The 22,145-nt window shown below is 41.6% G+C and overlaps 1 protein-coding gene across 1 annotated transcript in view; it reads left to right on the top strand.

Moving 5' to 3' along the window:
• megf11 (multiple EGF-like-domains 11) overlaps positions 1-22,145 on the top strand; it is a 78,360-nt gene that overhangs the window by 39,677 nt on the left and 16,538 nt on the right. The window contains exons 8-13 of the mRNA XM_047339787.1: positions 11,847-12,093; positions 12,244-12,364; positions 13,457-13,593; positions 15,398-15,610; positions 16,093-16,267; positions 20,856-20,976. Coding sequence (XP_047195743.1) covers positions 11,847-12,093; positions 12,244-12,364; positions 13,457-13,593; positions 15,398-15,610; positions 16,093-16,267; positions 20,856-20,976 — 1,014 coding nt within the window. The remainder of the gene's footprint in view (positions 1-11,846; positions 12,094-12,243; positions 12,365-13,456; positions 13,594-15,397; positions 15,611-16,092; positions 16,268-20,855; positions 20,977-22,145) is intronic.

Consider the following 22,145-nt stretch of genomic DNA (forward strand, 5'->3'; position numbering starts at 1 on the left):
TAATCTACAGTTTTCTATGCAAATCAAAGGCTGGATGTTTTCCTCTTTCTGTCCTTTCATATTGCACCAGCCATCTATCCATCCAGCGCCGCAGCTCTTCATACCTAATTGAGCAGAACGCTCTGCTGTGGCTTTCCAACTTCTATTTTTCAGGTATTTGAATATTTCACAAGATCCTGTGCTAATTTAGGAGGTTATTAAACACACTGCTGTACCACATTTAGCCTGTTTTTAAATAAATATCAGAACTCTGCTCAAAAATAGTTTTCTGGAAGTTACAATGATATCTTCCCGGTGTTCTTTCCTGCTTCTTTGTTGATGGTTCAGATAATTCAAATGCACAGGAGTGCAGTTTATAATAGGTAGACGGATGCCAGTAAAAGTCTTTGCCTCAACTTCCCTCACAGAATATAATCCAGTGTGTCAGTCTTTTGGCATGACTGCTGGTCAGACAGGTAGAAACTCCCTGTAAGATTTATGGCTCCTTGATTAGAATTAGCATAATGTGAGATCATTAAAAAGCAATTATCGTTATTTGTTGTGTGTGTGCGTATGCGAGTCGGTGTTGTTGGGATTAATTTAGAAGGTGGGTAGGCGCGCTGATTGTCCGTATTTAAGCTAAATCATGTTTGTGTTTACAGTGAGGGACGGATCCATACGCCGCGACATGTTAGATGCATAACTTCATTGGTTTGAGTCAACAACTGACAAGTGCTGTTTGCTCACACAACACTCAGCGGTGGGAAACGGTCAGAGGCGTACAAACAGAAAACATAATAACTTCGAAAACAACTTCCATTGCATTTGCATTCATACAACTCGCTGTGTTGGTCGATAGGTTCTGAAGCAAAACATATAACCTGGAGGCCTGTTTGTAACAGCAGCAATTAAAAAGAGACAAGGTTTTTCTAGCTATTTTTCAACTCCATTATAAAAATCGTAAAATTCTTATTTCATTTACTGTTGGAGCTTAGATTTCAACTTAAGTTCTATGTGTATGTGCAGGTCTTCAGCTTTTATTTTCTTCAAAGTCTTTTCCAGTTCTGTCAAGTTTGAAATGGTTAACAAAAGTTCAGGTGTGTTCTTTCTTGCATTGTTTTACTGTGACTACACATTATTGATGATTACGTTCAAGGAACCAAAAATACAGCGGCCTGGTAGTTTAGTGTTTACCCCTGCAGTCCTTACAGGATCAGCGGTATAGACAATGGATGGACCAAGCAAAAGAACTAAATTAAATTGACAGTAAAATTCGAGATAGCAAAATTATTTTACTTTCTTATGTACGCCAGGTTCTTCAGCCTAAGTCCGACCCATATACATGACTGTTAGGTGCCACTTCCACATCTGGAATATGTCTGACGCTCACACAGCTGCTTTTCAAGCAAACCAAGAGTTGAGGATTTGGTTCTTTTCCGTTTACCATCGAACCAAATGGCACTGAACTACTGTTACTGAACTTTGGTGAATTAATACTGTGGAAAATTTCTGCTAAAGAAAGTTATGGCACTAACTGCACTATACTGTTAGTGCAGTCATTAACATACAAGTTGGACTGTCTCAGTTCCTCCTGTAAAGAGCAATCAATTACATCCTTGACTGATCAATGACTGATCAATACTTAATTGGAAACAATTTGATAATTCATATAGTTTATATTGTTTGATTGTTTAAATATTCTCAAGCAAAATGTCGACATCATTTTGTTCCAGTAACTTGATTTTGATAGTAAACAGACTTTTACATTGTGAAATAATTTCAATTGTGGAATACAAACATCACATTGGAAACTATCACGTATATTTGGACAGACCAAATTAATAATGAATTAATAATAATCTAGAGAATAATTGATGATGAAAATAATCATTAGTTTTAGCCTTCATTACGTCGGAAGACAAAACAGAATGCGTTTAATCTGGTTTTGTTTTAGCCTTGTAACTTTCAAGATCACATTTTCTATCTCACATTAGTTTTACTGTGTATTATTGTTAGTTCACATAAATAACAACATAATCCTCTGGTGATTATATCGTGTTGTCAGAGGGAAACGATTTGAAATACAAAAATCTTAAAATAAACGTAACTAATCAAACAATTTTCGAAAGTTATTTGTATATTCTGAGCTGGGAATTTGACTGCATGATGGTGTTTGTCATTTATGCCTAACGGTCATGCTAAGGTTCTGCTTTTCTGTTGTGTGTACTGTAATGTGCAGTGTGTGAGTGTGAGTGTCTTTGTGTGTCCGCTGCAGGCTGCAGGATGTTATGTTTTCTGTACAGTGTGGCATGCTGAGCTGCTGCTGATTTTTTGTGGATATGTTTGATGATGCCCAAAACAAACCTGCTTTTAAAACCTCATATTTCCAGTGCAGCAGCCTGGCATGTACATAGATAATTGATGTCACCACCTAGATGTTAAAACAAACCCGGTTTAAAAAATCTCTTTCAAGCTCACACCCCCGTGATAGCAAGCCCTAGATTCACCTATGGCTGCGTCTGCCTGTGGTTCGTGGAGATAAACACAATAAATAAAAGGCTCCTCATACAGTTTTGTTTACAATAAGTCTGAACCTGTTAGTGGACTGAGTGAAACTGTGTGTGTGTGTGTGTGTGTGTGTGTGTGTGTGTGTGTGTGTGTGTGTGTGTATGGTACAGGACAAAGTCATGCGATGCACATAGAGGTGCACTAATTAGAACCATGTGTACTAATTTAACAGCTTTGTCTGGGTTAGCGCCTCATTTGTTAAGACCACTCGTGCAAATACAGTTAGCCACTTTTTTCTAATTGGACAATAGACCCTCACTCTGCAGCCTTGCACTCAAAATGAAAGACTGATGAGAGAGCACACTGTGATTTCACCAGTTTGATTTTACCAAGAGGCCATGAGATGAAGGACTGACGTCTCACTTAGTCTTATTAATCACATCTTGATTTGACGTTTTAATTAATTTAGTATTAGTTATTATTTAAAATATGTTTTTATATTGCTCATGTAGGTTTTTATTGAAGCATGTATATGAACAAATAATAAGACAAGCCTCTCAAGATCCGAGGATGCACCTTCTTTAAATGTGTTGTACTTATGATGGTGTTATTCCATTTTCCTGCAGTGCTGGATTTACTTTAGTTAATGTTGTAATGTCACGCTATATATAAATACCAATTGCTATTAATAGTCTTCCATTCAAAATTTTACCGAGCAGTAAAAGCATAAATGTATTTAAAAAAATGTGTTTCAAATGTAAAAGTAGACATAATGCAGAATTGGCTCCTGTCTGTGTCTGATATTATTGGATAATAATTACTGACACAATAATATGTTTATAATGCATCACATTTTATTAGGTGACTATATGTTATATATGTATAATGTATAAAGTAACTTTAAATGGAAGTTTAGGATAAAAATACCTCAAAGTTGCATGTACTTGGTTACTTTTCACCATTTCTTACCTGTACATATTTGAGGGAAACTCTCTCACACAAGAAAAAACAGGAAACAGGAAATAGTCCCCCAAGGAGTATTCCTCATGAAGCTGATGAGGACGCCCCATCTGACATTACAGGAGCGTCCATCAGTTTGTAGTCTTTGGCCGCACCCCTTCGCATCGACTAATGTTGCCCTCTGGCACATTCTGCTTCATCCTAATTAGAATTAATAATTGAAAATAGGAAATCAATGTCTGCAAATTAAGTGTGGTAACAGTTGTTTTTATCTGCTTGACATTGTTTTTTGAGCAGCCATGTCAGTGCCCATGACTGATCTACTACTGCCGTGTGTTACGTCTGTGATGCACTACAGTCGTGGCTCTATTATAGTTTCTACCCCAGCCGCTGTGTGTCGGTGTGTACTGTAGATAAATGTCTACCTCGGCTGTGATTGCTTTTTTGTTGTTGTCTTGTGGCAAGAGAGCAAATGATTTGTTTTCTGCAGGACAGGGTGAGGGATAAATTATTAATTGGATGGAACAGTGGGCTGTGTAACAATTTGCTCTTCCAGAAGTCATGTCAGGTTGAGTTGAACAAGTGACTGGTTTACTGCGCTGAAGCGAAGGCATCTTTCACAGTCTGCTTGCACGGCTCAACACACACAAAAATATTATTAGAAAGAGACGCTTCTCTTTTAAGTAGCATCTCCTTCAAGTGCTTGTTGAGCATCAAATGCAAAATGACCTGTCTTTGGGCGACCGGCAGCCCCTCTGACCCCCTTAGAGCGGTGCTGCCGAGGAGACGCCTGGCACCTGCAGCACTCGTATTGATCCAGGTTCACATCCTGAAGAGAAGTTGGACAAATGATCAGATCCTCCTCCTCAGGATAAACAACCAGGTCAGGCTTTTTAATCAGTCATGCACAGTCTTAAAAGAATTAAGTTATTCACTCATTAGTTTTGTGGTTCCAAATGGGCAACGTTTAGTTTGTGTTACTTCTTATTTTCAGTGAGCCTTCTCTTGGGGGAATAAAAAAACTCTGTTGAGAGAGTATCTATGTAACGTTGTGGGCTTGGTCCTGTGCTGCTTTATTCCCGAGGGGGATGTGAACACATGGGGCTCGGCTAAGATGAATTAGGGCAGGACAAACGACACGCCCTGAAGCAGAAACCAGCCGCACACTGTTATTCCCATTCAGCAGTCCTGCCCCCATGACTATTGGCAGTTTTTTTTTTCCTGTATATTTATAAATTCATTTCTCAAGCTCACAGGGATGTATGTAAGCTGTTGTCATGCTTTGCTGAGGACTAATAAATAACAGTGAAATAGGTGTCAGCAGCAGATAGAGGGGACAGTGCTTGGGGGCCGTCCTGTAGCGTATTGGCAGCTTTTACATCCGCAGGTTTAACGACGCTGAGAGACATTTGTCACTCAAATGCAAATGCAGCTACTGTTCTGCACAACAATCATCACTTTCTTTCAAGACCCTGGTACCAGTTTCTTTCTGTTTTCACTCTATTCGTCTGCTTCATTGAGGCAGAGAGATGTGATTAATAGCTTCTTCTAATAAATACTTCCTGTAACAAATAGCTCATAGTGACTGAAGAGCAGAATATTACATATTCCCGTGTCAGTTAAATTGCAGGCCGAAATGTTTCATTGTTCTTTAGAAATGATAATTTAACATTTAAAAGCTTTAAAGAACGCATGTCTCCTCGTGCCGTTTTGAAAGAGTGACTTGTCTGTATTAATTCTGGTCATGAATTGTAATTTGACAACTGATCTTTCAAGGAAAGAAAAAAAAAAAAAAGAGAACAAAGTGAGTTGCACAATTCATGAATGAGACAATACAACACTTCTCATGAAGAGCTGCTACTCAACTCCTCCTCCAACTCCTCAAAACGATGTGTCACACTGGTTTGTACGGTGGCCGAGACAAACTCACACGAGCGAACAAAACACAAATGCAAAAGTGACAACACTTTGATGAGAGAACAGCCCCAACATGAAAGCTAAAGCCACAACCCGCATATAAAAGCCACACAACATAAATACAACCACTGGGGAAGTCAGTGACAATGAATGCCGACAATGGAACGGGTGACTACTCTCTCACACTACACCTCTCCCCCGCCCCCTTCACTGGTTACCAGTAGCTGCCCGTATTCACTTAAAGACACTAGTACTTGTGTACCGTGCTGTGAACGGATTGGGCCCAGCCTACATCCAGGACACGGTTAAACCTCACACCCCAGCCTTTCCACTCTCAAATGGTGGAACGAGCTCCCCAGTGACACCAGGGCAGCAGAAAGTCTACACATCTTCCGCCGCAGGCTAAAAACACATCTCTTTCGACTACACCTTGGTTAAGAAGATGATCTAAGTCAAGTTGCACTTATATGTTACACTTACATGTAGCACTTTGTAGTTTGGCTTTTTTGAAGCTAACGGACTCACATGATTCTTGCTGTTTTGGGTTTGTTCCCTCATGGTCGAATGCACTAATTGGAAGTCGCTTTGGCTAAAAGCGTCCGCTAAATGTAATGTAATGTCATCATGACCATTTATAATGAGACGCTTCTCTATTTGAACTGTTACAGTACAGGTGCTTGAAGCATCCAAAAAGGAAGAGTGCACCTGCACCATAACACCTCAGACAAATATTTCATTTTAGGCGTCGACTGACTTGTCCGGGTTTCACAAACGATGGTTCACTTGACAGCAGTGAGTAATTTTGCACATTTCATGGTCAATATCCGTTGTCACTCACTTCTGTTGTGGTTGTGTTTCCGATGTGTGGCTTTTTCATTTGTGTTGTGGCTTTTGCATTTATGTTTTCCGTGAATACGCTTCTATGAGACGTCTCAGCCACCGTAAGCAATGAGTAAAAGACTCTCGGCAGCCGCAGCCGGGGCAATTTGTCTATAATGTCTGGTGCCAGTTAAGTTATTCCTCAAATGTCGACAGTGTCTGTTAATAATAGTTATGTGACAGTGAGTTGCTCAGGCGGCGGGGGAGTGAAGTCGGGCTGCGAGCCAAATATTCCAATCGCAGTAATGGTTTTCCCAGTTAAGAGATGGCAAAGCAGCGAGTGACTTGTCTGCGGCAGCTAAATCGAGTGGTTCATACCAGTGCAGCCCTGATTCTAATTGAAGTTTTCCTTTGCCCCAGATGAATAAATGAAGAAGAAAACTAGAATGCCATTTGAATGGTGTGAGACGTTACGTGTTTAAAGAGCTTGACTCGGGCACCTCATTTTAAATTTAGCTCTGAGAAGCTTACGGCAGCTTTCTGTGGCACCAGACTCTCCCCTCTCATACAGAACAGTGACAAACATTTTGCTGAAGAGGCCAAGTTCAGGAGAGTTTTCAGAATGCAGTGGGCTGCTGAAAGCTGTTTGGTTTTAATCCTGTTGCAGCCAGCCCCTGATCATGCCGACTCTTGAGCACACTTCAAAGCTCGGCGCCACCACGATGATGGCTCTCTCAGCCCAGACTTTGGACATCACCTTGAGAAGTTTGCCGTCTGTCGGTACGTGATCTGTTTTGTTCCAGCCGAGGGAATTAGCACCTTGGGATTGGACCTTTCCTCGTGTGTGAGGTTATGCACATTCTATCTGTTATGTATTATGAGCTGTGAGAGTCCAGGCTCGCTGGTGAACGTTTCCTCTGGTTAGGGCTCACTGACCCAGACCAGACCCGTTAATGGGCTGGACTGCAGCTTCTCTATAGTTTCAGACTTGTGTGGGATTTGCTGCATACACACCACAACCCATAGAGGGGGGCTCATTGCCTCACACAATGTAACTGTACTCTCTGGAGGCTGATGCCTTCATGCTACATGTTACACTCTCCTGCTGTGTCTCACTGTCTTTGCCCACAGCTCATCATGATCTCTGACTCCTTAATCACAGTTAAATGCTGTCAAAGCCGGGAAGTGAGAGACTGCTGGGTAAAGTTTGAGAACCTCTGTGTAGGAGAGAGACAGCGAGATAATGGGCTTTGCTCTCAATGTGCTGAGGCCTCTAACTGCAAGCTAAAGAAGGTTTAAAACTTCGAATAGTAACATTTCCTGAGCTTCTAAGCACCAGAAACCTCTGCAAATTAAGTGTTGGATAGATTTTTTCTGACACTTTGTGTGTTTTTTTTACAAACATCATATTTTAAATTATTAATGTAAAAGTAACAAATGTACCTCTTTAAATATGGTTAAGTCTGAGGTTAAAACCAGAGGTGATGATACTTGTTTTTTTTCTGCTGTGCTGAGGGACCACTGTTGAGCCGAGGGAGCTCTGATGAGTGCTTCCACACTGCTAAACCAAGTTGCAGCTAAACCGCTCATCCATTAGTGCCGCCGCCAGCACACACCTCCGATTTAATGTTCCTGGGTCGTTTGCGTGGCAGCAGCTCAACCTTCAGGGAACTTGTTCATGCCAGGCTTGAGGCCGGGAGCAGATTAGATCAAATCAATGTGAGCCCTGTAATGTGGCCTCTAGTCTTTCCAGCCGTAAGAAGTAATACTGCACTCGCCCAGTGTTTCGGGACCCCCTTCAGGGCAGACCTGTCTCTACCAGCGAAAGGCTGATCATCTTCCAGCTGCGCACATGGAAAAACAGGCTTCACTGCAAAGAATGAAACGGGATTCATTAAGCTCTCACTCTGGCTGATGAGAGCTCTGACAAAGCGAGCATACAAGGAGAGGGCGTAGCGTCTTTACATTTACAACTGGGTCTGCGATGATGTGAGAATCGATAGTGGAATAGTCACCGTCCTGGTTGTTGTGCTGGTCTGGACCTCAAGCTGTGCTTTTATGTGAGGCAGTACAGCTGTTGCTGATGGAGAGACATATAAGACCTTACCAATCACTTAAATCACCACTAGATCCCAGAGAGAACAGGAACCTGGTGAGAGTGAAGACAGCCCACTGCCCCAGCTCAATGCACCTTGTTCTCCACATAAAAGCTGGTTGTTCATTTAACCTTGAGGATTAGCTATTTTCTTGTAGTTTATGGGGCCTATTGAGTTATTCTAAAAGACCCATCCCTTGAGGAATGTGGAAATTGCTTGTTTTACCTCATCCCCTCAGGTCCCACTTAGTAATGTCACTGAGCTATTTATACTAACCCATGTAAAGCAGCTAGGTTATATAACTTAACAAATTGTCTTCATTGCCAATACTAATATAAAGCTGGGAAGACAAATTTTGCTGCTCATCATTACTGAGCAATGACACCTCTGGGGTATTTGCAGAGTCGTTACCGAGGATGAACCTTGTCTCATCCAGGTGTTATTCCATCAAAATGAAACTCTCTACAGAATTGGTTCACTACAATTAGTAGGTTAAAAGTTGATTTTGCAAAATTGCAACAGCGAGTGTTCATGAACAGCAATCTCACTGCCTCCGGTACGTATAGATTTACTTTACTCCTGGACATTTCGACAGCTGACAGCAGAAACCTGAAAAAGGTGTTAAAAGACGTACAAGAAACAAACTGTTATAAACAGTATGAAGACTATCTCGTTCGTTGTGTTCTTAAACTTGAACTCCTCTCTGGCTATTCCCTCTAGAGGTGTGAACAGCTTGCACATTTGCTTCCCTTTTGCAGATTCATTTCAGGGTGTTGTTAGGACCTTTCTCTAAGATGTTGTATGTCAACATCACATAGACTCACTCTGGTTCAGTATATTTCTCTGCCAGTTTCTTAGTAACATAACTAATTTATTTTTCAGGTGTTGTATTTCATTTTTTGATAACGCACAGTTTTAGTCATTTTCCAGTTGGAGAAATACAGGGAATTTGAAACAAAACTCATTTAACCTGCAAAAAGTATTTTGATATTAACACTGGATCTAATAACTCAGTGTGCAGGCTGCATGTAGTGCCAAAATCAGAGTTCACACAAGTTTGCTGGATGATTTATGCTAAGTGAAAAATTATTTGTGGATTAATCAATAAGCCAATTGATAATCAAAGTATATTTAAAGCAAAATTCTCGTAAAATGACTGCTGATTAAAAAGTCATACACTTCTTATCTTTCTTTGATTGTTAACTTAATATCTTCACGTTTTGAGCTGTTGGTCAAATAAAATAAAGAAGTTTGACGATTTTGGCTCTGGGAAATCATGGTGGACATTTTCCACTACATTTGACACGTTCCCTTCATTCTGTCATTTTACCATCAAAACAATCAAATAGTCCATATCTTAGCTGACAGAATAATAGTAGTCTACTGTCAGCCTTCAACCTCTGCTGAACCCGTTGTGAGCTGATCATCAAGCACCAATGACAGGCAAAATAAGCTTGTATTAGCTGCTGAGTATGGGAGAGCATCAAAGTTATCTTTATAACTTCCTAAATACACACAGTTAACTAAAAGGATGGTGCATATTGAACATCAGTTGACCAGAAAAACTCCAAGTAACAAGGCCACTGTCACTGCTAACACATTAGCTGCATGGTTGTAAAAACAGCAGATATTGTCGGAGTACCTGTCCACTTTGTATTAATGCTGTTGTACCAAAACTGTCAGCGATAGAGAGCAGTTGCGAGCTCATCCTTAAAGAATTGGAGTGAATGGAGCTAAACTGAAGGCTGTATATAAAGATGGATGACTTGTGTCTACTTCCTTTCAATTAAGCTAAAATATCCAGGATATGGTGCAGCCATCTTGTGCTGGTGACGAGTTTGGAGCCAGAGTCAGCACAGTAAGCCTAGTGATAGTGGAATAAAAACACAGTATCGACATCCGGCCGATACATTCAACCATTTAGGAGTCAGCCTCAGCTGTCAATCATTGTTTTTATAGCATCAAATAACGAATTAAAACCAAACTTAACGCAAACATGAACGCCTGACAAGCATCAGTGTAATACGAACTACCTTTTTGTGAAAAATATATTTCACAATGTTGTTTGTTTGGTCCATCATCCACTAACATTGAGGAGACAGGGTTTATGAGCTATACTACAGCCAGCCACCAGGGGGCAATCCATGTGATTTGGCTTCACATTTGGGGAGATGTCATCTCATATGTCTTCTTACAGGCTACTGGTGGTGAAAGTAAGATGTTGTGGTGACCGAGTATCTGTTGACATGTTTTGATATTTTTCTTCCCCCCAGTGACAAAGACATCACAGCTGCAACCATTTAATCATGCTCTTAGCATTAGCAGTCTTTGTGGACGAGGACAAGGAGAAGTTTCTTGGAAGAGAAAATTATGAAACTAAAAACCTTTCAATGATGTATAGTTCTGCTTTCTTCGGTCTCTTGTCTGAAACACCAACTGGGTACAGCTTGATTGATGTTTTGGCAGACTTATATAGGCAGGAGACGTTAATTTTGCTCTGCAGTGCTGCCTCCTTTATATTCGTCTTGCAGAAGCTTTTCACATGCTGTATAGAGTGTTTGTAGGTGTGAAACAGGCTCAGTGGTCACACACACAGTCTCAATTTGATTTCTGGCTCAGATCCTCGCTGTGTGCAGCATGTATGTTCTTCCAGTGTTTGTGAATGCAGTATGAGTGGTTGTCCGTTATTGGTTAGCTCGGTGACGGATATCAGCCTTTGGAGGGTGTTTCTCCACTTTTTGCTCAAGTCATGCTCAGATTCTCTCTTGCACCTCATGACCCTCAGCAGTATAGAAAGTGGATTCACTTTTTATTTTTATTATTGTAAAAAGAAATCTCTTCGATGAAGACCGACTGTACATTTCCATCTGTCAATCCTTTGGACTTCTGTACTTTATTGTCTCTGGCACTCAGAACAATAATTACAACGCAATGACATTTAAAACAGTGACATTTCATTGAATTGATAGAAAATGAATAAAATAGACATGAGCTGAAAATGATGGCACGAACATCAAGCTTACGCAGCACTGTGAGAAAGTAACTATTAAACTATAAAAGATAACAATAACAACATAACTAAAATATATTTTAGTTTATACATATTTACGACCCATGATAAACAATGTAATATTCAGGATTTATTTCAGTGATTATTATTTTTGGGGGTTATTTGTAATCTTATTACCTGCTTGTTTTCATCTGCCTTTGTTTGTTTGTCTGTTAGTCAGCAGGATTACATAAAACCTTGTGGAAAGATGCAGAATGGGTCAGGAAAGTTTGAGGATCCTGGCTTTTTTTCCTACTTTCTTGGTTTTTCAATATTTTTGTTGAGAATAATGAATGGATCTTGATTAAAAAAAAAACTGCCATCTTGAGGGGACTGATATTTCCAAATTGACTGATATTATTAGATCCTATAAAAATGTGGATCCAGTGAATTTAAATTTATTCGTATGCGCTCTCTGAGTGCCCTTTTTGTTTCCGATATTTTTTAGGGTAATTCCTGTCCCAAATTCTCCTGTGTCACTCTTCCCTGTCTGATGCCACTTCTCTCTGTGCCTGCAGGTTGTGAGAGCGACTACTGGGGACCTCATTGCAGTAATCGCTGCCAGTGCCAAAATGGGGCTAAGTGTAACCCCATCACAGGTGCCTGTGTCTGCACTGATGGGTACCAGGGATGGCGTTGTGAGGAGCCCTGTGAGCACGGATACTATGGCAAGTTGTGCCAACTTCCCTGCCAGTGTCTCAACGGTGCCACCTGCAACCATGAGACAGGAGAGTGCATCTGTGCACCGGGGTACTCGGGGGCTTTGTGAGTACCCGAAGCATATTTACTCCTTTGACTTTTTCTTTGTGGCGAAAAAAATGTGCCTTTTGAGTGTTTTTTTGTTGATGCAAAGAACTGCAGGCGAACACAAGCTATGTGTCTGAGACATTTAACTCTTGACATGTGCGGTGACAGCTGTGGAGAGCGCTGCCCCTCCGGGAGTCACGGGCCTCAGTGTGAGCAGCGCTGCCCGTGTCAGAATGGAGGAACCTGCCACCACATCACCGGAGACTGTTCCTGCCGGACCGGGTGGACGGTAAGTCACATAATAAGCGAGGTTAGGAAAGGAATAAAGAGGAAAGGCGGGAGAGAAGAAAAGGGCTGAATATTGTTATTGTTCTGGAAAAAAATGTGTTGGTCTGTAATGTAGTTTGTACTGACACGCAAAGACTGGCATGTTGACACCAACCTTAAGATCAATACGCTGTGTTCAATTATAAATGAGAAAGTGAAATTCCCTGCACCTTGCAAGAAAAACTTCTGACTCCAGAGGTTGATTATGTTTTCTTTAACCCCAGTTCACAAAGGTATGTCAAGTGAACACTGCCACCCACAGTTTACATTAGAAAGTGTTACTTTAGGAACATTGCTTGTGGGCTTGTAGTGTAAGGCTGTTATTCCTGGACGGTGTTGTTTTGAGCAGTGTTTAGGTTTGGGTTATTTCTTAAATGACATGAAGTTAACTAGTTAACTAAGGTTCAGGAGCAGGGCCACGCCTCAACCACACCTGCCATCGCCCGTCCAGTCGACATGTGCCCATCACTCTCCATTTGTCTCAAAGTCTTCAGCCCACCCTTTCACTTCCCAAATGAGAAAAGAAGAGAAGAAAAAGTAGACGGAAGAAAAGAAAAAGGGAAAAAGACTATCCACATCCGTTCATCCTCCTTCCCTCATCCATATACACTCATCACTTCATCCTCCTTCCCTAAACCCCCACCCTCATCCATTCATCCTCCTTACCTCATCCCTATCCTTATTCCTTCATCCTTTATTCCTCATTCCTGCCCTAATCCTCTCTTCCCTCATCCTCCCTCCCTCATCCCTTCATCCTCTCCCCCCTCCCTCCCTCATCCCTTCTCATTCAGTTTGGTGCATACCTCCGCCCCCGGCCACCAGACCAACCTGTGAGACACATCTTCACCTCAACCCCTTCAATCACTGTCCATTTATTTCTCCTCAACATCCAATATATTAATTTCCATTCAAACCTTTTAGTCACATATTGTTGGGGCGTGGTCCTTGTTAGTGAAACGAGCCACAAACAAATAACTTCGGCTATCCAAACATTGAGATAGTGAATGAGTTTAGCCACAGACTCTTCATACCTTTTTTGGCTGTTTCATTTCAGGGTTCAGTTTGTGCCCAGCCGTGCCCTCTTGGCAAGTACGGCAGCAACTGCAGCAAAGACTGCTCGTGCCGGAACGGCGGAATATGCGACCACATCACGGGGCAGTGCCAGTGTGCAGCAGGCTTCAGTGGACGCAGGTACGCAGCTGACACCCCTGGCAGGCACGCTGCTCATATGCACCGCAAGCCTTTGTAAATATTCTCTGCAAACTTTTTTTAACTTCAACTTTTAAAATAGGTCAGACAATGGCATGATTTATTGATATTAGTATTTAATGAAAAGGGATGGTTTCATGCCGACTGTCACACATTAAACAGTCACTCATTGACCTATTCTCTTTGTTGACTTCCTAATAAGTCAAACCTGGATGTTCTTTTAAAAGAGAGTAAATGCTGGAATAATCTCAGACTCAACAGAAACAGGCATTTATAAATGCCCATTAGTCCATCTGAGGGTGGATGGGAAGCTCTTAATATGAGCGTTTATGTTTAATTAATCTCATACTTCTTACTGGCCAGCAAGGTTTCATGTCTTCGGCCGTCATCCCTCTCCCTTCCCAGCCCGTCCATTGATCTCACCATGGCCTACATGCTGTTTGGATTCTGCTCATTAATTATAAGTAATGGGCTTGTACTAAGGCCTCATTGAAATCCACAGATCTTTTAAGTTCCCCATGCCTGCCAGAGCGCCCCAGAGCAGCCTGGGTTTATTAGTTCAGCTAAACCAATTGTCTCTTGGATGGAAACACTTCCTCGACGAGACCTTTCCTTTACTTTATTATTTTTGCGAAATTGCCCTCATACATTTTGTCAGTGGCAGGTGAATTAACCTGCCAGGAATAATCTGAGATTGTGTTAGCCCCCACCTCCTCCTGTCTCCTATAGTAATACCTCTGTCCCCTGATAAAACTAAAGCCAGGGTAATTTAAACATGAAACATAACTTGACCGTTTTATAATGTAATTGAGCTATTTGTAATAGCTTTGTTAGACCCCTGAGAGCGATAGTCCACCAGGATTGTATGGTTAAGTCAGTATATTTAAGTGAAGAAAAAAATCCCTTTTCAGTTTTACTCTGTAAAACTCCTCTGCAGTTTTAGGCTCCGTGGTTGTGTGGTCACTAAGTCTCATCCTACTCCTGCAGAGAAACCGACGTCCTGAATGAAGACAGCCGGGGGCTGAGCTCTGTGCTCTTTCATGTTCTTGTTGGAATTTGACTATGTCAGCCTGGGATTTAGGAACATTTTTTCAAATTAAATATTTATTATTTCAATGAAGGAACATAAAAATACTGTTAATAATGTAATAACTTTTACTATATTACATTAAAGTTGAAAAATGAAATATCAAATAATAGTCTTGTTGACTTTGTTGACATTGTTGAGTGTGTTACATGTGCAATTCAACTTATTATTTTTGTCACCATAACTAATTTTGAAAGTTTGAAAGTTTGTCAATATTTCATATTGTCAGGCCTACACTAAAAATACTATAGGTGATGTAAAAATATATAAAATGTGTTGAATTTTAAAAGGCTTCCAATGGAAATGGGTATTTTCCAATGTTGCCAGTTAAGTCATTAGTCTAAAATAGCACTCATCAAGGTTTCCCACAATTGAAGGTTGTTTTTCTAGTTTAGTTTTTGATTTTAAATTCATGGCGATATGAGAAAATTTGAACATTTTTATAATTGAAAAGCTGGAGCCAGAGATTGATGGGGATTGTTTATAATAAAATAAACAATTAATTTATAATCCAAATAGCTCAACTAATTGATTCATCGTGTAATTTTGTAGCTCTAATTCCTCAGTTTATAATTTCCAGCTCCTTTAAAATGTTTACCTTCTCGAATTTCATGTGTCAAGCCCTGACTTCGATATATATACTTCACTTGGCAGTGTTCGAGTGACAATTTATAACACAGTGGATGTAAATTTCCACAGGTGCCAGGATGACTGTCCTGTGGGCACCTTCGGTCCACAGTGTAACCAGAGGTGTGAGTGTCAGAACGGAGCCAAGTGTCACCATATCAACGGAGCCTGTCTTTGTGAAACCGGGTTCAAAGGGCCTAATTGCCAGGAGAGATTCTGTCCCCCGGGCCTCTACGGCCTCATCTGTGACAAGTACTGCCCCTGCAATTCCACCAACACTGTGAGGTAAGTGAGACATCAGTGCAAGGCCACACACAGCCTCACTCCGACCAAGCCCTGATGTGAAGCCCCCCGCTGCTCCAACTGAATAAAGAGTCCTCCAACTCAATTTCTGCCTCCTCTGAGCGCTAAGCCAGCTCTCATTGTGAAGTCTGGACACCTCTTAGCCGTGTCATCCAGTTAGCTTTTAATCACAACCTTTGCCTCATCCATAATTTTCTCAGCCACATTCATAGTTAATGCAATGTTAATGCTCAGATTCCGGCCGGAGTTGCGCACCGACCGTAGGAGTCATTACAGAACGAAGGAGAAAAGGGACATCTCATCCATCAGAAACAAGCACGTAGCCACACAGATGGATGAATTGCTGTTGGCGCAGACCTCACATTTTGACCCCGCTCAGGAATCAAGTGTTGATATTCTCTGCCGAGCTGAATCTCTTTTTCTTCCCCGCTGTTGTCCCATCTTTCTTTCTCATTATGTTGTAGCTGCCACCCACTTTCTGGTGAATGCAGCTGCTCAGCAGGATGGACGGGGCTTTACTGTAATGAGACCTGCCCGCCTGGATACTTCGGCGAGGGATGCATGCTGCCGTGCAGCTGTACCAACGGAGCCGACTGCCACACGGTCACAGGTGCCTGTATATGTGCCCCTGGCTTCATGGTGAGTCTCATCTTACTTTGCTGCTATTTAATTGTACATGAGTCAGTGGGTCTCATCATAGTGATATTTCAGAAGTAAATAGTTTTAGAGTTATTTCTTTTGTTTTTATTTTATCCTTATGTGGACTCCTGGTCTCATGACATCTAAACATTTTTTCCGAGTCCATCGTGCTGAATGTCAGCGCAGTTATGATGCACAATTAAACACAGAGCCGATAACATTTACTGAAGGAAGAACGACAAGAGACAAGAGGAAAAGGAGGAAAACAAAAGACAAAAGAGGAGAAATAAAGGGGTTTCAAAACAAGTAAAAAACACTCAATAAACAATTAGTCCTTAAAATATTCAGGCCTTTGTGTTTAAATCATTTTAAAGAATTGACACTCTCTATTTTAATCTCTGGTGTTTAAACTTTTAAATATACTATTGGTTACATAACTTTTTCGTTCTTGTTAAGCCATTGTTGATTAATTCATGTTTTCTGTGATGATTTTTATTATCCTTGTTTTTTTTTTCTCCTTGCAATCTTTGTTAGACTAAAGCAATTCAGCAGATCTACTTAATAATGGTAATGATGTAAGGAGAGTCCAGTAAGGGTGTCTCATATCACACATGCTACGAAGCACTTCATCCTCCCACAGCGTGAGCTTTACTTTAAAAGGTTGTAGCATTGATTTATGTTTCATGTGATTTGTGGCCGTTTGTTTGTGTCGTTGTGGTCGTAATGTGCTGGAAGTTGTCCCAGTGTTACTTTTTTGTACATAGGCAGGCAGCAGCAGGGTGAGATATTTTATTGCTGTCTTATAATGGATGTGCTCCGATGCACCACAAGAAATTCCTTTCTAAATGATTCATTCTCTGGTGCAGCTGCGTCCAGACATTAATATTCAGTCGTGTTTATTTTATAAATACGCTCGATATGCCTTAATTGTAGCATCAGAGAAACGAGCAGAGATTGTGTGTTTGGATCTATATTCCTGGAACGATTGGGAGCAAATTGAATCTTTGAACTATATATGTTTCTGTTTTAGTAGTTTTTCTCTTTCTCGAGCCACTTTGTCCCTTTTACAACTGTCAAATTAGTTGGGCGACTTCAATCAGTTTTTTCCATTGTACTTCTTGTCTTGCAATCTGGAGTTACAGAGCAACAGAGACCGGGAGGGTACATTTCTGCCAACATTACATTTCGGTGGAAATTGCCTGTGTCTTACAGCGGAGCACTGTGGTGAATTGAGCTACGGAGCGCGGCCGCAGACTGTGTCTTAATTTGCTCCACCTGTTCTCTTTGGCGGCTGCTTGGAAGGGCTGCCAGACCCATTAAACAGACCTAGAGGGCAGGAGCTGGATAGGAAAGGAGGCAGTCAGATGGGAACAGACACACCTCATATGGACGATTGGTGTGTGTGTGTGTAGTGTGTGAAAGAGAGGAGGTGAGAACTCCTGGTAGTTTTTTTACTCTTACAACCAAGCTGCTGTGCAAGCAACACTGATGGCTTGTTAGAACTGTGGAGCTGTGATCAGAGCTCTTTTACCTGTCGGCGTGTAACTTTCTTTTGTCACGTGCGCGCCTGTCGATCATTATCACGCTGTGGGATTTTTAAAACTTGGCTGAGGATGGTGTCGGGGGCCGCGATTACTGGTGACGTAATTTCTGCAGGGGACAACTGATAGGACTAAGCCTTCCCGCTGCATCTTTGTTCTGGAGCCCCATCAGGGGGTAAACTAAGCAAAGTGTTGGAGCAGACTGAGCTCCTGCACGCTTGATTTAGCTCTAGTAATTGGACATGCTCTTTTTGACTGGGACAAAGTGATTACATGTTACCTATTCAGGCATTGTCCCTTGCAATTTGCAGCATGTACTCACAGTCACATTTCTCCCCCGAATGTCTACAGTTTATATAGATTCTCTTGACACTGCAGTATCTGGAATATGAATACATTAGCGATGGCTTCCAGTCTGCATTTGTAGACGGTGGAAAAAACTAATTTTTCTATCTCTCTGGGTTTTTTCTTGCCTCATCGCAAGGTTCAGAGGTTCATTTTCTGTCTCGCTTGCATGAATTTGTAACTGCAGTCGCTCATGCAGCAGTTAGACGAACTGTTAAGGAGTGAGACTGATTGGTAATTAGCGGTGCCACTTGCATCTAGTCTCACTAAGGTACCAGGCTGATCAACGTTGCGTCAGTGAGAGGATTTCAGGCGGAAAAAATCCTCTGCTATCACATTAAGATACTAATAGGTATGAACCTGACGCCTTGGCCAAGGATGACCTGGATGTCTCACAGAGGCGCAGGTCTGGTTGCTGCCTCCTTCGGCTGTATAGTTATGTAAGGTCCTGCTGCTCTCGTGCGATGGACTGACAGCCCGTGTATTAATAATGATTCTTCACATACAGACTTCTATCCTTCACAGCTCAGAAGGAATATGAATCAGTCGCCTAATGAGAGCGCTGCCTTTCCCCTCTTGAGAGCAGACCAACCGCTGGTCTCTGCGCCTTGAGGGTTAAACCAAGTGGAATCTGACGCAGCCATGGATGCAACAAAATCCATGTGGTCATTTGTGGCTGCATGACGTTTTATCCATGAGTCCAGTCACCAGTAAATTGCCTCTGCTGTGAAGACAGGCCGAAGCCAAGCCCCTCACCCCCTCCCCCAGCCCCAGCCCCCCGCCCGGCTGGTCGAACTTCTCCCCGCACTTAACAACTGTTACTGAACTGCTATTGTTAGCAGTCTTGAAGCTGTCATTTGCAGCAGAACAAAGGTTATTGCAACCGATTGATAAAAATTTCATCCACAGACAGACACTTTTATGTGATGTACGGGGAGGAGAGATGTTTTAAGATGTGTGTTCTGCCCCTGGCGTCCACTGGCACATCTCCTCCTGTCTCCTGTTTAAACTGAGTTCAAAATGATAATGAGAGCAGTGAGCAGCCGGCAGTCCCCCAGTGCTCTGGTGAGTGAAGCGAGAGCCACTCAGGACTCCTCTGGGCCACTAATTGGAACTCTAAATCATTGTGTCACCTGTCACTCAAGGCAGGGTTTGGAAAGGAGGATGTGGGAATCCATAGACCGGCTGTGATCTCAAGCTTAGGGAAGGACGAGAATCGTGGAGGTGGGCTGTGCTCAGCCTTTAAAGCAGAGAAATTCTAATTACAGTCGGCTGCAGAGGACAAGGAAGGAGTACTCCATGTACTCTAACAGATTGCTCGCTCTAATGCGAAGGCTAAAGGCTGCACCAGCATGGCTGCGGATCCATGCGTTCCCTGTCTTTGTCCTTCCACCTTACCATGGAAGTTGTTTGGCTCTACCACAGGTAACTGATGGAACGCGACCACCAGTTGCTTTTACAAAGAGCTTCACTTTGAGGTTCAACCAACCAGTCGCGGGACAATGACATAACTTAAAGTCCGTCAGCTGTGTCCTTTGGGATATAAGGAGGCTTTAAATCTGCTCTGTGAGGTGATAAGCGAGACCTTTGAGTGCTCCATCCTAGAATTTAATTGCCCTTGGTGATCCCGCTGCAACTACATCTATAGAATAACCGCTGAAGTTTATTTAGAGCTGAAATTATTGTGTTAATGAACTAGAATGGCACCCAGTAGAGCTCATACCTCCGCTAAGACCCAGAACCACATTTAAATTCACTATGTAGGCACCAAAATGCTCACTCTCAGCACTATTACTTCCCTAACCATGCCTTTTTTACACAATAATTATTCTCTGGAAAATCAGTAAAAATGTCAAAAAATACCCACAAGTGATTCCATTTTTTGGGGGATTAGCCCCTTTTTCCAGATTTACGCCAAAATGCGAACACTTATAGAAACCAACCACTAAATATGTCCATTTTTTTTCATAGGATTCACACATATTTCTCTGAGAAATCAACAACAATGTTTAATGTCAAAGAAAGTGAAAAAAACTCCTAGATCTGCCCCCTGATCCCCTCCTGCCACCAAGTTACGTGTAAATCCATCCAGTAGTTTTTGTGTATTGTTGCTAACTAACAAACAAACAAACAAGTGATGATGAAAACATAACATCCTTGGCAGAGGTAACGTAAAAGTGGTTAAATAAAACGAGACTTGAAAGTAGCTCGTTTAGGGATGGATGAGGGAAGAGTTGTGTGTTCTCTGGGTTTTGAATTTGTCTGATTGAAATGGGAAACTCCCCCCCCCATGCGAGTAACCTAAAGGGAGACGGAGAGAGCGAAAGAGAGAATGAGGGAGAAGTGGAGAGATGGGGTGGAGCAGGGTTGCTAAAGGCAAAGTGTGGCTGGCAGTAGGTGCTGTCAGATTATATAGACTGCATAATTGGAAGCTAGGAGGCGTTAGCGTGGGGTGATCAGGAGTCGTCCTGCTTCTTGAACTTCAGTTACCATCATACATCCATTCAGTTTTACAACTGCTTTTCTCCTGTATACAGATATGACGGGTCTAAAAAAAATAGATAGTTACGTGTAGTGAACCGTCCCAGTCTCTCTGTCTGCATCTGCTCAGACTATATTATTTCTGTTTTAGGACTGCCCGAGTCAGCATTTATTGCCATGCTGATTCCATGCCTCATGACTTTGCATTATTTATACCACAGGGTGAGGACTGTGCCACAGTGTGTCCCCCTGGTCTTTATGGGCCGAGCTGCATGTCCACCTGCTCCTGCCATAATCATGCATCCTGCTCTCCTGTCGATGGCTCCTGCGTCTGCAGAGAAGGTGCAGTATCACCGTCCTGTGGTGGAAGTTTAAAACATCTCCTGAACACTATGCATACATACATATTAATGAGCTGAGTTAGCCTGCAGTCTGTACTTGAATATAAGATGAATTGGTTCTTATACATTTCTAGATCACACACATCTGGATAACCCCTGATGCCTAATGATCTATTATCTCCTTGTTATGTTCAGTTTTCTTTTTTAATGAATTATGTATATTCCTAAAATTAGTAATTTTATTTAAAGGTCCAGTGTGTAAGATTTTGGTGAAAGGGATCTATTGGCAGAAACTGAATATAAATGAATCCTAATGATGTTTTCACTGTGTGTTTCATCTAAATTGTACCAATTGTTGTTTTCTTTACCCTAGAATGGGCCCTTATATCTAAATACTTTATATTCACATCTGGAGTGGGTCCTCTCTGTGGAGGCCGCCATGTGTTTAACAGTCGTCCAAACTGGACAAACTAAACACCTTTTGAGTTTGGGAGGGGAGGGTGAGGTGAGAGGTATTCAGCTGTGACATGCAACTTCACCACTAGATGTCACTAAATTCTACACACTGAACCTTTAAGGGACATTTGGTAATAGTCATTTTATTCATAAATGTGTTTGCGATATACAGTACCAAACAAGCAGTGTGAGCAGTGCAAAATGAGTCAACTTCTATATGATATTAATACTAATACTAATCTTTGGTGATGACCTTAGTTCAGATGTGAGTTATGAGCTCAACATACGAATATTTTTACTTCTTCGACTGTGGTTTAGCTGAAGGGTTTTAGAGGCCATGAAGAGAAGAAAGTTTATTGTATTTCAGAAGAAAAACAAAGCCTTGATTCTGAAATAAAAGCATCATCTATGAATTGCAACATCTCTGGGTCAAGTACAATCTCTTTCTCCCTTGTATGCTTTGATAGAAAGGAAATCCCCAAAATTATTATTTCAACAAAAACGTATCAGAACAAGACTAAGAGTCTTCAGCCATGCTAGCTGCTCTTTCAGGCTTTACCTAGTGTTAGGGTTGGTGGTGCACGGAGTTAAGTGCTAACACATCTTTGTTTATCATGTGAAAATATTGACATTTACAAGTACAAACGACTGCAAATGTCAGTCGTTTTTTCAAAGTATTTTGTCAAAAGGTGTTGGGCAGTTTTTTTTTTAACC

Source organism: Hippoglossus stenolepis, chromosome 5 (assembly GCF_022539355.2).
Source record: "Hippoglossus stenolepis isolate QCI-W04-F060 chromosome 5, HSTE1.2, whole genome shotgun sequence".
Classification (NCBI taxonomy): Eukaryota; Metazoa; Chordata; class Actinopteri; order Pleuronectiformes; family Pleuronectidae; genus Hippoglossus; species Hippoglossus stenolepis.